Source organism: Gossypium hirsutum, chromosome D09 (genome assembly GCF_007990345.1).
Source record: "Gossypium hirsutum isolate 1008001.06 chromosome D09, Gossypium_hirsutum_v2.1, whole genome shotgun sequence".
Classification (NCBI taxonomy): domain Eukaryota; kingdom Viridiplantae; phylum Streptophyta; class Magnoliopsida; order Malvales; family Malvaceae; genus Gossypium; species Gossypium hirsutum.
Genome location: NC_053445.1, coordinates 1355526 through 1369496, shown reverse-complemented (window position 1 = coordinate 1369496; position 13971 = coordinate 1355526). Strand labels below are relative to the sequence as shown.

Sequence of the window (13971 nt, the reverse complement as noted above, 5' to 3'; positions counted from 1 at the left end):
AATAATAAAATATATATATAAGAAAATTATAGAAAACTCTTGTTGTTTTGAAGGTTTGGATTTGGTTTTAATGGAGAGCTCAAAGTGTGATGGTGATTAGACTTGTATGAGATACAGAGGAAGGATATGAGAGATAATAAGTTTGTGATGATTTAAGTAGGTGATGCGAGGGAAGTTTATAAAGATGGAAAAACAAAAAGGAGTAGTAAGTTTCTATTAAAAAGTATTAAATATTATAAAATAGGAAATATAAAAAATTATAGAAGTTATTATAAATGATTAGGTATTATAAATATTATAAAAATTATTATTCCTTTTATAAAATTTAATATTTTTTTATTTTTTTAAACTTTTTTTATATATTCCCTGAAAATCAATTTAGCCCTTATAAAATAATTAAAAAATTAATTAAATTTTACCAATAATTTTATTTGTCAAATGCCACATCGACACACACTTTATCATTTTTTCATGTCAATTGTCACATCAACTGTCACGTCTACACTTAACAACCCATTAGGGGGTTTGACGGAAAATAATATTACAAGCACTCAAGTTATTGCACTTTTCAACTAGGGACCCAGTTAATTTTTTTAATTATTTTGCAAGGTTTTTTTAGTACTTAAACTTAAATATTAGTTTGTCTTTTGATTTTTTACCGGTTGTGCATTGTATTAATTAGATTTTACATTATAATTGATTGAAGATGTATTTATACTCATATTTTAAACCCATGAAGTATGTGTAACTGTATTATCTTTGTATTAATAATAAAGAAAAAAAAACTTTGATCCAATCCCTAATATCCTTACATTATCCTCAAGTACGACTTTCTGTATCATTAAAAAAAGACTGGTTCAATCTTTAATATCCTTACACTATCCTCAATTATCAAAAGGGAAAAATGTGTATACTTTTTTTTTATTAATGTATAACAAGATTTAATATAGCATAACTCCAAATAGATATTGAAATAAAAAACCCCAAAAGAAATAAAAAATGAAATTAAGATCAACACTCTTGATCAGTAATTAATATAGCAATAGAAATACATAATTTACAATAATGTTTGACAATCACTAGATACCAAAGGAGTTCAAGCATAGAAAGATTTTAGGCCAATTCCCTGTTGACTATCATCCAACCATGTATTCACACAACGATTTTCCAACCGATGAAAAATTAGGAGCCTGTTGTCGTCCAAGGTACTATTATAATAGCTGACGAAATAAATTTACCACTTCCAATATGGGAAGCAAAACCCATCCTCATCTCACTAATTCTGGGCCATCCATGGTGCTGACAAGGTTATTTGAAGTCGATGTCTGTCTCTGTCTAGGTCTTCCCCGTCCTGAAAACCACCGAAACCAGCAGGGTCAAAGAAACATTTTTTATCAGTAGAAGTATCATGGAGGCCCCTGTACTAGGAGTCAGATTGTATTTTATCCTATTAATTAAAAGAATAGACAAATTAGTCCTTATATGCTAAATCAAAGAGCAAACTAGTCCTTTCGGTTCAAAATTTCATCAATTTCTACTGTTAAAAACTGATGTGGTTGACAGAATAATTTGACAATTACACTAGTGTGCTACATGTACCTCATTCTGACGTATAGAGATCAATTTTTAATAGTAGGACCAGTTTACTCTTTGATCTAACGTATAGGAACTAATTTGCCCTTTTTTTTAGTAGAGAGGACAAAATGCAATCTGACTTCTAGTATAAGGGCCTCTATGGTACTTTTAACATTTTTATCTTACAATGCATACAAGTTTGAGTCTCTCATAGGGGTGTAATTGAGCAGAATTGAGCCCGTATACTGCCAAGCTCGAGCTCGACTCGAAATTCGGAGCTCAATACTCGAATTGAGCTTAGTCAAACATCTATTTTCAGCTCGAGCTCAGCTCAAGATATAATCGAGCTACTCGAGCTCAAGTTCGACTCAATAATTAAACTTTGGGTTAATAATATACATTAAGGACAATAACGTAATTTAATAATATAAAAATATAAAAATTTCGAAAATGCTTGCGAGCCGTTCGAGTCAAGTATTACTAAGCTCGAATTTGGCAAGTTCGGTAGCTCGAGCTAGAGCTCGGCTCGATAATTACTGAATTGAGCTTGAATTTTTTTCGAGTCGAACTCAAGTAGCTTGTGAATACCAGTGTCTCAGTTACACCCCTAGACTCTCTCATCAAATCTGGAAGTATTAAACTTGACAATGAAACAAAAAAAATTAATCAAAATTCCTCATATTCAACGTTTGCTACATTGTCCTAGGTGAAAATGGTACAACCCTTCATCCTCCTAAAATACAAAATTCTACTCTGCAAGTGGTTAATGGAGTGGGAAGAGATTGAGAATCTAACCAGAATCCTTCTTTTTCTTCAATGAAGTCTGCTTAGATTTCTTATGACCTTTCTCTATCTTGGTACAAATATCTTTGTATTTTTCAAGAACCCTTTCTTTCTCTTCAAGTAAACCTAACATCTCATATGCATCTGCTACCCTTTGAACTATTGATTTGTCTGTAGGCTTGCGACCAAAAGCTTCCAAGCCTTTGAAAAGATTTATGATAACAATTAAAAATAGACCAACACAAAATATTGGAAAAACTAGTTAGTTATGAGAAAATAAGAATAAGCTGAACTTTTAATTAAGTAAAGCTCGAGAGAAAAAAAAAACGAAAACCTATCAAAGATCTGAAAACCACCTGTACAATATTAAGTACTAACTTTTTAATATGCATATAGTTGATAGCTAGGGAACAAAAACATACCTTCACAAGATTCTCCAGCATGTTGTTTCAATAGTATACTGATATCATGAGGCCGCATAACTGCCAAGGCACTGAATGTAGATCAGCACTTACTTTCTTCACCCAGAATTGATGAGCTTCATCTGCTCTATTATCCATATCTAAAGCTCGTAATAATTGTCCATATGTTCCCATTGTGTTTCCCTGCCCCTTGCTTAGCATCCATTTAATAACCTAAGAGGGAACAATAGTTGTTGAACTTGAATTCATATCCAAAGAGTTCACTTGACATGACTCATTATATTTGATGCAGGAGGTATTCTAATATGCAATTTGCAAAATTTAATTTACCTTGTCTTTTACAAGTATAAGAATTATTTATGTATTTATTCTTTAAAAAAAGCAGAAAGTAGAGAAAAAGAGGTACTTGTAATGTGGGGAAGGCAGCAAGTCAAGCTTGGTATAGACGTTGTTACCCTCTTTAAGAGGTTTGGGGTCCAAGATTGAATCCTCCCTCCCCCTTGTATCTCCCATATGTACCATAAAAGTAAAAAGTGAGGAAGGCAAATACTGAATGAAGAGCCCTAATCAAACTATTCTGATAAAAGTGAAACTGTAAAGTTAAACATGTGGTACAGTTGGTAGAAACATCTATTCCTGTTAAAATGAAAAACAATTCTCAATAATAAACATCTATTATCGTTGATATGTGCAGTTCTTGCCCTAACCTACATCAAGAAACAAAAGAGCCAAATGCCAAGAAAAATGTGCTCTTCTTACTACTAATTCACTTATTGATTCCAGAGCCCCAAGTAACCTGGATGGTATCTTCTTTCTTAACTTGAAATATAATTGTTAAGCATCTAAGCAAAAACCAATTGGAAATAGGCAAAAAGACCCCAACTTAATAGATGAACAACCTCAAAGGGGTGGTAAACCTCACATGGGGTTGGACAAGAAGAACAGAACATGCCTAAGCTCCAATACCAATGCTAAGCATCCACCTAAAACCATTTCACAATAGATAGACTCGACTTGAGGTCGACCAGTTGAAGTGGGATACACCTCTTAACAAACAAAATAGAATCACAACTAACCAGTTCAAGTGACTTTGTAGCGTCCGATACAAAGAAAAATAAATCATCCAGTGAGAGAGAGGGAAAGCTGATTAAAATTAAAAAAAACCAAATTGGAAAGAGTAATTGCTGATACCTGAACAATTCTATGCCACTGATGCTCCTTCTCAAGAGCAAGGATTACATTTTTAAGAGGTCCAATAGGAAAATTCTGCTCCCAAGCAACCCATGCATCAAGAGCACTGTAGATAGCTTCTTTACTGTCTTTAAGATCAAGAAGCTGCATAGATGGAGTTATTTTAGTAATTTAACAACCCAGTTTAGCATGAAAAATTAAAGCCAATAAGGAAAAAAAAAAAAGAAGATGACATGCTGTTATACTTACTGTGGTGACAAGAAACTTAATTTTGTCCTTTCTCGAGACATTCTGCCCAATTTGGAGCTTCTGTTGACCTCCAACATTTGGCTTGGGATAAAGATTCGCGACTTGGTTATTACATTGATCCTTAAATAATTCCCATATCGGTTAAGGCAGTCAAATAAAATGAACTCAACAACTCAAAAAGTTGAAGAACTTATCCAAAATAAAGCAGCATGTAAAAAACAGATTAACAAATTAATAAGATAAGATATCTGTGTAAACCTCTATTATATTTGATAAATCATGCTTGTCCAAAAGATAAATAAACCCTTTTTGTACAAGAAAGAAATATGAAAAACTTCAAAATAATTGCTTAACCCTTCTTCCAATCATAGAACACCGTACTCAAACATGTTTCAAACTTTAAGGATCTGTCATGTTCCCTTCATTCTATTTTTTGCAAGTCAAAAAAGTTCCTATGCTATTTATTCCTATAAAAGTTGATATACATGAGAAATGAAGGAAAATAAATAGAGATAACAGGATGGCTTGAAATATTAAATGGAAATTACAGAAAGATGATATTTGATGACAAATTGAAAATTAAAATTTGTGATAGATACCTATGTTGCTTTGTTTCTTCATAATCCCTAAAGAGTCTGTATTTGACATAAACCTAGACACTGTACGTAAGTATGACCTTGCAAATTTATAACAGGAACGAAAAAAAAACTTGCAAAACATTTCTGAGTATACCCATTCCAGACACATAATCATATTCAACACTTACCAGGTGTTTGAGTGACATAGCTAGTTAATCATTTTAAGTACCACATAATATAATATTCCAAATTAAAACTTTAGGAATATTTAGTAGTTTAAATAAATTTATTTCATTCAACCAACAATATTTTACTTTTAGACCACATTATCCTAGTGTCTTACTAATGGACCTTCTGTGCCATCTTCTATTGCGTAAAATCTCATTAGTTGTAAAATCACTACAAAATAATATATTACAACTTCAAAAACCTAATAAAAGCAGATTCATGCTTCTTCTCTTTTTAAGCAAATGCAGAATCAAGCTTTAGTTATTCAATATTTATCTTTTTTCAATTTATCAAATAAAATTAACTAAAAGTTGGTTTTTATTTATTTATAAAATTTGATTAAGAATGAATGAACCTCCAATTGAAACTCATCCTTACTAGGAGTGTAGGGAAGCCAAGTCTTGCTCATACATGTATGTAATTGAGCTGTTGACTTAATAACAAATCTCTCTGTCACAAAGTGTATGAGCTTGATTTTATCTTTAATGATATGAGGCTAATTGAATAGCTCACTAACTTTTAGAATCAATATCAAATTTGAAGAATAAAACTCTATCAAACTTAGCCCTATTTTAAGTTTTTGCGAGTGAAGTTCAAACATTTAACTCCGTTGATCAACTTGGTTAGAGTATACCACTAACAGTAAAATGACAAAGGCTTCAACTTTTTGAAAAATTACAGCAACTCAATGGCAACATATCAAAGAACTTACCTTCACAACGTGGTCACAGTGTGCTTCTCTTCCTTGTCCTTTTGGGATAACCTATATAAACATAGTTAAAGAAATGAGCAAATCAGACGGCCTAGTTATTAACTGTCAAGTATCTCCCCCCCCCCCCGCTTTTATTTTTCTAATATATGCATAAATACATACACATATTTATAAATTTTATACATTGATTACATGAAACCAGAAAAGGGTAACTCAAACAGAGACCGGTTCTTTACTTGGACTAAGAGAAAAACAGAGAAGTTCAGAAGCTGAGAATCTGAATAAGGAGTAGACATTAACCAGCCATCAAAGAATAGCAGGGTCTTCAAAGTTAGAAATATTAGCAGAGAAGGAAACCAAAGTTCTAACTAAAAAAAAAAAGTTGAATTACATTGAAAACTCATTTCGTAATTTAATCAAACAGGTGATGGGGGTGACAGATTTTGGCACCAGTTATGAAAGAAAACTTGAAAACAAAAATATCACCTCATATGTAGCAAAGGAGCAACCTCTCATCAACGTTGATGTTGCAGGAAGAAAAATCCTTTGCGTGGAGTGTCCAGAAATCTATAAATAATAATGAAACAAGTATGTAGCTTTTAATTATATAAAAATGAACATAAAAGTGCATGATTTACATGGAAAAGGAGAAAAGAAAGAGTACTTTTTGCAATGCAAATCGCAGCATCAGAACGGGTTGGATTCGATATGGCAATGGAAGAGCTAAAAGCGTGGTAGTGGCGCTGGTCTTTCAAGACGAGAGCAAGAAACAGGTGGAACTCGTAAATATGTTTATAAGTACCTACTGGTTACTGGCTAATTTCTTGTCATTCAAAATAATAATAATGGTATAACCGAAGACAAAAGAGGGAGTGAACCTGCTCGGACTGAATTAGGTCGAGACGGGTTTATCGTTTACCAAGGGTGGGATTTATTTGGGTCGTCATTACAATTTGTATTTCGGTTTGAGTTGTCTTTGGGCTGGAATTATTTTTTATTTATTTGTATTTGGTAAAAGTATTACTCGATCGAGTTTAAAAATGATATTAATTTATTCTAATTTTTTATATTTTTTTAAACTCGGTTTAAAATACAAATTTAAAATTTACTTAAATCTATCTATAATTGTAAATTGCTAACCCAAATTCATTTAGTTCATCCATAATTTTCTTAAAATAAAAATTATATTTATATTATTTTTAATTTTTTATTTATTACAATTTTATATATAGTCATCTTAATATTTTTTTAATATTTATATTATAGTAGTATTATAGATTTAATTTTTATGTGCTATAATTTACATAATATATAAAAATAACATAATATAAAACATTACAAACTTAACAAAAGCGGGTGGAACCGAGCCGAGCTTGGGCCTTGAATGTTCAAACTCAAGCTCGACCCATATTTTAAATGGGCCTGATTTTTTTGCTCAAGCCCATTTTTTGAACTCAATATTTTTGCTCAAATCCTCTCAAAATTCTGGTGGGCTTTCGAGCTTGGGCGGATAACTTAACCATGAACAAACTTAGCATTTGAAAATTGGATAGTTGAATCAATCTCCCGATCCTTTCACAAATATTTTTGCCCAAATCCAAATGGCAAAGGATCAATCACCCGATCCTTTCACAAGTCAATATCCACAAACAATTCTAGATGGGTAAAGGATTCATCATCTTTGGTTTTTAATGGCTAGTTTTTTTCTTAAGGGAACGATATCCTCTTCAGAATAATAAATTTCCTCCATTCACAGGTCAGTATCCATAGACAATTTTAGAGGGGAAAGGATCAAGCCTTTTTGATTTCTAATAGCTAGTTTTTCTTAAGGGTCATTTTCAAAATGATCGATCCTTTATGTTGAAATGCTACAGTTACTTGTGTATTTAATGTTTCAACGACTATAATCACTCTCTAGCTACTTCAAATGGCTAGAATTCAATGAGAGGATATAAATGAGGGTCCCTAAATATTCAAATGAGACCAAGATATAAGTTCAAAAGATTAAAAAGCAAATATTTAAAGATTTCATCCTTTATCCTTTCTATATTTAAATTTAATTTATAGACACTTGTTAGAGTTAAAGTTCTTATTCTTTGTTCAAGTGTTTATTTGTATATATTTTCCTTCAAAAGATTAAGATATTTGCAAATGTTCTACCTTATTCGAAATTTGTAAATGTTATACATTATCATGAAAACTAAGGTAAAGTAACTAAATAATTGAGTAAAAATCACTATAAATTCTTATATTAATTTTTTATTTAAAATATTGAATACCAATTCACCTCCATCAGAAATGGGTCACTCATCAAGCTTGAAATTCTCGATCTTGTTTCAAAGAACCTCATTACGTGAAAAATCTTCCGTGCGCACACACAAATATCTAACTTTTACCAAAATTTTAACATTTTTTTGTTGAAAGTATTGGTATTGCGCACATACAAATATTTAATTTTTTTAGAAATATAGGTATAAATTAGAGATATTAGTAAAAGGTTAAATTTTTTGGCACAGCAGAACTGTCCGAAAATTTGAGCTCTTCTTTGCACATGTAACTGTATTTCCTACTAATGGAGATAGATAGTTCAAAGTATGGTCATATGAAGATAACAAACAGAAATAGGATCATAGAAGCACATTTTGCAGCTGTTGATGTTGAAGAGTCTATCTTGTTTGAACTTAGAAAACAGTTTACAATGCAATGGCAAGAGTATGGAACCCCACAGGAGAGGCATGTTGTAGAACCTGCCAACTCTTTCAACAGCAGCAACTCTACATTCCTTTAAACATCCACCAAGTGCAGGGCCGACTCGATTAATAACAAACGAGCAGTGGTAACTCAATGATTTGCCCCTTCTGAATGTCATGGAAACAAAAGCAAAAACACCAGTGTACGTTAAACTTAAATAAGATATAGAGTTAAAACTCATATATTTTGGCAGCCATTTATCTTTTATGGCAGACAAACGCACTTCTTCAGTGCTCATCACGTGATTGTAATGTTGACTGTATGTTAAAATTCTAAGATGAGCACTGAAGAAGTGTATTTGTCTGCCATGACGAGAACACTTAGAAGGTGAAAGCTGAGCCATGATGAAGAAGAAGATCACACACACAGCTGTTCTCAATGGTCAATGCAGATCAGAAAGATGAGCTTCTTCCATGTATCAAAGCATTAGCAGAGTGGTAGAACAACGAAGGCTGACATTTTACCATTAATTAGATGGAACTAAATGGTAACAGTCAGCACCAGCTCTAGCGATAAATTCATGGTCAAAGACTAGTCCAAAAGGCAAGTCAAGATATGCAAAAGATTGCCAAAGAGCACAATACTGGCTGCTGTCTGAATAAAGTTCTTAAGAATATCAATAATGTACCAGCAATATATGAGCAAATAGTTGATATGCTCCAAGTAAACATTCGAAAGTGGTCATCGTAACCATAACTAAATCCTGAAGGAGAGTGATGATACTAATTCTGGTCATAGGGGCATTAAAACAGCCTCTGTTACTCCAGAATCCAGGGCCTGAATGGTAACTTACATCATCCAACTTACTTTAAAGTTTGTCAAGTAAGATATTATTCACAAGGAATACAGGAAAAACAGAAACTCAAAACTTGCTAATTACATGTACTATTGAAATATAATCATAAATCAAGATGTGCATTCCATATGGTACGAAATGGTCTGTACTTGCCACCAAACTTCAAAGCAACAAGTTCAAATAAGTTAAAAATTTTGGCTTGGCACTTCGATTTGTGCAAGGCCTATTAGCATATGCAGCTAAAGATGAAATCACTACTACAATGATTTTGGATCATCTAGATGAAAGTTTGCTCAGAAAATAAAAAGCGGAAGGGTAACAATTTAGTTTAAGTGAGACAAACACTACAAACTTGGAGGAGAAGTTTGATGATGCTGGTGGTGACCTGAGAGCTCAATATTGCTAGTTCACTGATTTTCCTAGTGTTTCCCTGCCATTGTGTAGCATCATCTAATAAAAGACTAATAATTGATAACATATTTTTACTTTACTAAAGCATACAAGAAGATGGGGGTTTTGTTCTGACAATACCAAAGAACAACTAAACAAAATTTAAACTCAAAAGCAGCAAGCCAAAGAGGTAGAGTCATAGAGAGTAGAGACTAGCACGGAACAAAAACTTACCACATCAGACCACGGCAATTTATAAGATCCCTTTGCTACTATCTGTGAAAAGTCACCTTTAGTCAAGGGACGGTTGAGGTATCTTTTTCATTTTCTAAGCCACAAAGAACATCCACTTGAGTCCCAATATATCAAATATCAAATATCAAAATCACAAACAGAGCAAAAAGAAAAGAGGAGACCAATATCCCAAATTTCCCACACCATGAATGGTCTCCTACTCCCCATTTGGCTCTTGAAGGCAGGGGACCAGCTGTAGAGACAGACAGAGAGAGACAGAGAGAGAGAGAGAGATGATGGTTACCGCTTTACCTTTCTAATGAGTATTGGTTACATCTTGCTAGAGCATCATAGTGATGGTTGTCCAATCGCCGTGGCAATTAGACACATGGAATAGCTTATTTCTTTTTAGATTCATATTACAAGCAACAAAATCGTTTCTCATTCAGTAATTCTTACAGTAAAGGCTCTTTCTCTTTCACTTAAGTTCCCTCTCCATCATTCCATGATACCATCAATTCACCTTCATAGGTTTAGAAATTAATGGGACCTCAAGACATCTGATGCCTATAGGTAACACATGATATATAAATGTGTGTGTGTGTGTGTGTGTGTGTGTGTGTGTACACGAAGCTCAAACATACAATACTTTTTTCACATCAGTTCCCTCAATAACTTCCAATTATAAACATCAATCTGATTTAAAAAGTCTAATCCTACCATACTGGGATTCTCAACAAACAAATGAAGTTGAAACTAAGTAAACACTGAACAAATCCTGAGGGGCAACAAACAAACTAATAGATTTAAACAAAAAAATGAAAACCAATTTGATGTCAAAAATCAATCAAGATAATAAGCTTGGTATTCAGCAAGTTTCAATCAACCGCCATTACTTTCATCAAAATCCAGCAGCACCAACAAGACAAAGATAAACAGAGTATGAGTGTAAAACCTATAGATCTTACAAATAATTCTGTATCAAACTTCTATTCCTCCAAAAATCTTACCTTATTATTATCCAAACACGGAGTATCTTTAGGTAGGACAATCCAATCTAGAAGTAGTCCACATATAAACAAGCAAAATTAGAGGCACCTTCTTCAGATTCATTTTGAAGTCTTAACACAGTTTAGATACACATGGATATTTGCATTTTACAATATGTAAACTCTTTTCATAACATTGTATACCATTAAATATGTAAAGAAATTAGATTCAAATGCTGCTTACAGCAATCATTCTCCAAATTCATTCTTAACAATCTAATACAAATAAAAAGCTAAGTAAAGAAGCATTCAAAATAACATAGACCTTCAAAAGATCAAGAACAACCCAAAATTGAAAGGTAAAACCAATTACAAAAGAAACAATAATGAGTACTAATCCGGAAGAACAAGAAGCAGTAAAGTTGAACTTAAAGTTTACTAGGTGGTACTAAGCAAAAAAAACATTAAGCTGCTAAACTTTTCTTCTTTTTCTTATCCTTGACCTTGATGTCAATAGAGCATAACTTTTTTAGTGCAGTCTTCTTTTTCTTGGTTGAGATATTCGCATTGATTTCATGTTTTCTATCAGCCTCAGAGTTAGAGTCATTAATATGTTCTTGATCATCCATGTACTGAACATCGTGTATCCTCCCCTTGTTTTTCTTCTTCTTCTTCGTCTTCTGATGGGAAGTATCATCTTCCTCTTCTTCAACTTCCTGTTTTTCCTCCTTAGAAGAAGTATGGTGATCAGCATCAGCGAGAATCTTCAAACGCAAATCAGGCATAGCTTGAAAAAGAGGTAAAGCCAAGCTATCGAGCAACTTCAAATGAAACGACCTGATATTACCCCACTTGCTCGGCACACGCTCTGCAATCCCATTAATAGCAGCAATCACGTTTTCAACAATCTCCTTCTTTTCCAACGAAAGCTTCGCCACCTTCACCACGCAGCAAGTCCCGCTACCCAAGAATAACATAGCAGAGGAACAAGCATTATGGATCTGCTCCTTCCAGTTGTTATGCTTAAGGTCCACAGGCACTGGAATCTTCTTCTTCTTGAAAAATTGCTTCCCCAATAACCGAGGCAGAAGTGGGATAATTCTCTTATCAGCGAAAAACATATCATATGAATCACAAAGCTTCCTTTTGGCCTCGAAGGGCTTATAATCAGTCTTGAGCTTGGACAGCTTAATGACCTTGTTGATGGGTATGTTTTCCGACTTGATTTTCTTAGACGCAGCGTCTTTGGTGATACCAGACTTCGAGCGGTCATCGATGAACAAGCAAAGCTCGGCGGGATCATCGATGATGGGGTGAGGGAGAGGGACTTTGATGGGGTTAACGCGAGCCTTTTGAGGGATTTTCTTCAGGCTGACGATGAGATATAGGAATTCATCCTGTTCAAGAAGTTGGGGTTTTTGGGCTTGGGACTGAGAATCTCTCCATTTGAGCAGAGCATTCACAGCCTTCTCCACATTCAATTCGGATAAAGCAGCCGCTACCGCTACTCCCATGTTCTTCGCCATCTTCCTTCTTTCTTTCTTTCTTTCTATTTTGCTAGGGTTTTATTCACTTTTTCCCCAGCCGCCAGTTAGGGTTTAATAAACGTCACAAAAATTAGTCGCTTAGCCGGGTTAATGTTTTTATAATTATTTGATTTATATTTTATCATTTCTGTATTTTTGAGTAAACTATATAGTCATTCAATTATCAAAAATTTTCATTTTAGGTATTTAAAATAAAAAAATTGTAATTTAAATACCCACATTACATAGTTCATTCATTTGAGTCACTCTCTTAAGCTAATTATTTATATATAATTCATGCAAAAACAATTAATTTAAGTTATTTTTGGTGTTTTATGCCTGTTTGAGATTATTACCTTTTTCTTTGCCTCATTACTAGTTTGTCTAGAAAGAGGCTTCGAGTTGTTTAAATTCAACAACCCACTCTATTCAGCGGCAAAACTCTAAACTTGAGTTCAAACAACAGGGTTCATCAATTTAAAAAAATGGATATTCCCTTTCCCAATAATACTTATTTCAATTCTGAATTTGCACATATATTTTGTATTGAAATGATGACTTGATTGTTCTTGCGATGTTAATTCCAGAAATGGAACAATCTCCAAAATTAGGGCTTTCAGTCGAATACAAGGATGTTAGTATTTCTCTGGCTACGATTCAGGAAGCAAAGGACAAAATTTCTCAGAACAAGTACACCTTTTGAAGCCAACAGTATCCAAATTTCCAGTCGCAATGTAAAGCTCGGAGAAAATATCTGAAGAGGCTGAAGATGCATTGAAGAAGAAGTTGTAACATATGGCATTCATTGACAGGTTCATGTGTCAAAAAAATCGTGTCAAAATTTCGTTTTTTTTAATGTAAGTAACCAAAATGACTTATACAAGGTCAATGATCATGCTCATACAAACCAAGCTTCTGCATTTTTTAGTTTTACTTTTTAAAATTAAGTTCTAACGTTAAATATATATTTGCAATAGATAAAAACTAATCTATAATTTATATGTAACACCCTTAACTCATTTCTATCGCCAAAGTCGGGTCACTAAATGTAACACCCCAAACTCGGCCTAAACGTTATGGTCGAACCTGGCGATGTCACATTATAACACCCCTTACCCGTATTCGATGCCAGAATAGGGTACGAGGCATTACTAGAACACTTACACTTATAAATGTATTAAACCAAGTTATAAAATTTCATACAGATTAAAACTTTCAAATTATTGTCTTTGAATCGCTAATTAGGGCTTACGAGGCCCAATATATACTCATTCAATCCAAGCCTTATAGCTACCACCATTGTAATATATTAAATATTCAATATCTCGTAACGATTCGCTAATCTATCCCATATACTTTCACACAGATTAATTCACAATTCACAAGTCTTATCATTTCAAAGCTTATAAGACACATGTACATATCTATACTAACTCGTATGAGTCTCATACTCATTCATATGCTCAATAAATCCGTTAAATCATTTCAACATCGAAGAATCCACATTATGTCAAAAACAATACTAATAACAATCATAAATCTTTTCA

At 33.3% G+C, this 13971-nt stretch overlaps 1 protein-coding gene and 1 pseudogene across 1 annotated transcript; both read right to left on the bottom strand.

Annotated features, from left to right (window-relative positions):
• Positions 1-968: 968 nt before the first annotated feature.
• LOC107931310 (pentatricopeptide repeat-containing protein At4g18975, chloroplastic-like) lies at positions 969-6710 on the bottom strand (annotated as a pseudogene).
• A 4411-nt stretch (positions 6711-11121) lies between these two features.
• LOC107931348 (ribosomal L1 domain-containing protein 1) lies at positions 11122-12524 on the bottom strand. Its single transcript, XM_016863223.2, has one exon. It carries the CDS (start codon positions 12422-12424, stop codon positions 11363-11365), a length of 1062 nt encoding a protein of 353 aa, XP_016718712.2. The 5' UTR covers positions 12425-12524; the 3' UTR covers positions 11122-11362.
• Between the last annotated feature and the right edge of the window lie 1447 nt (positions 12525-13971).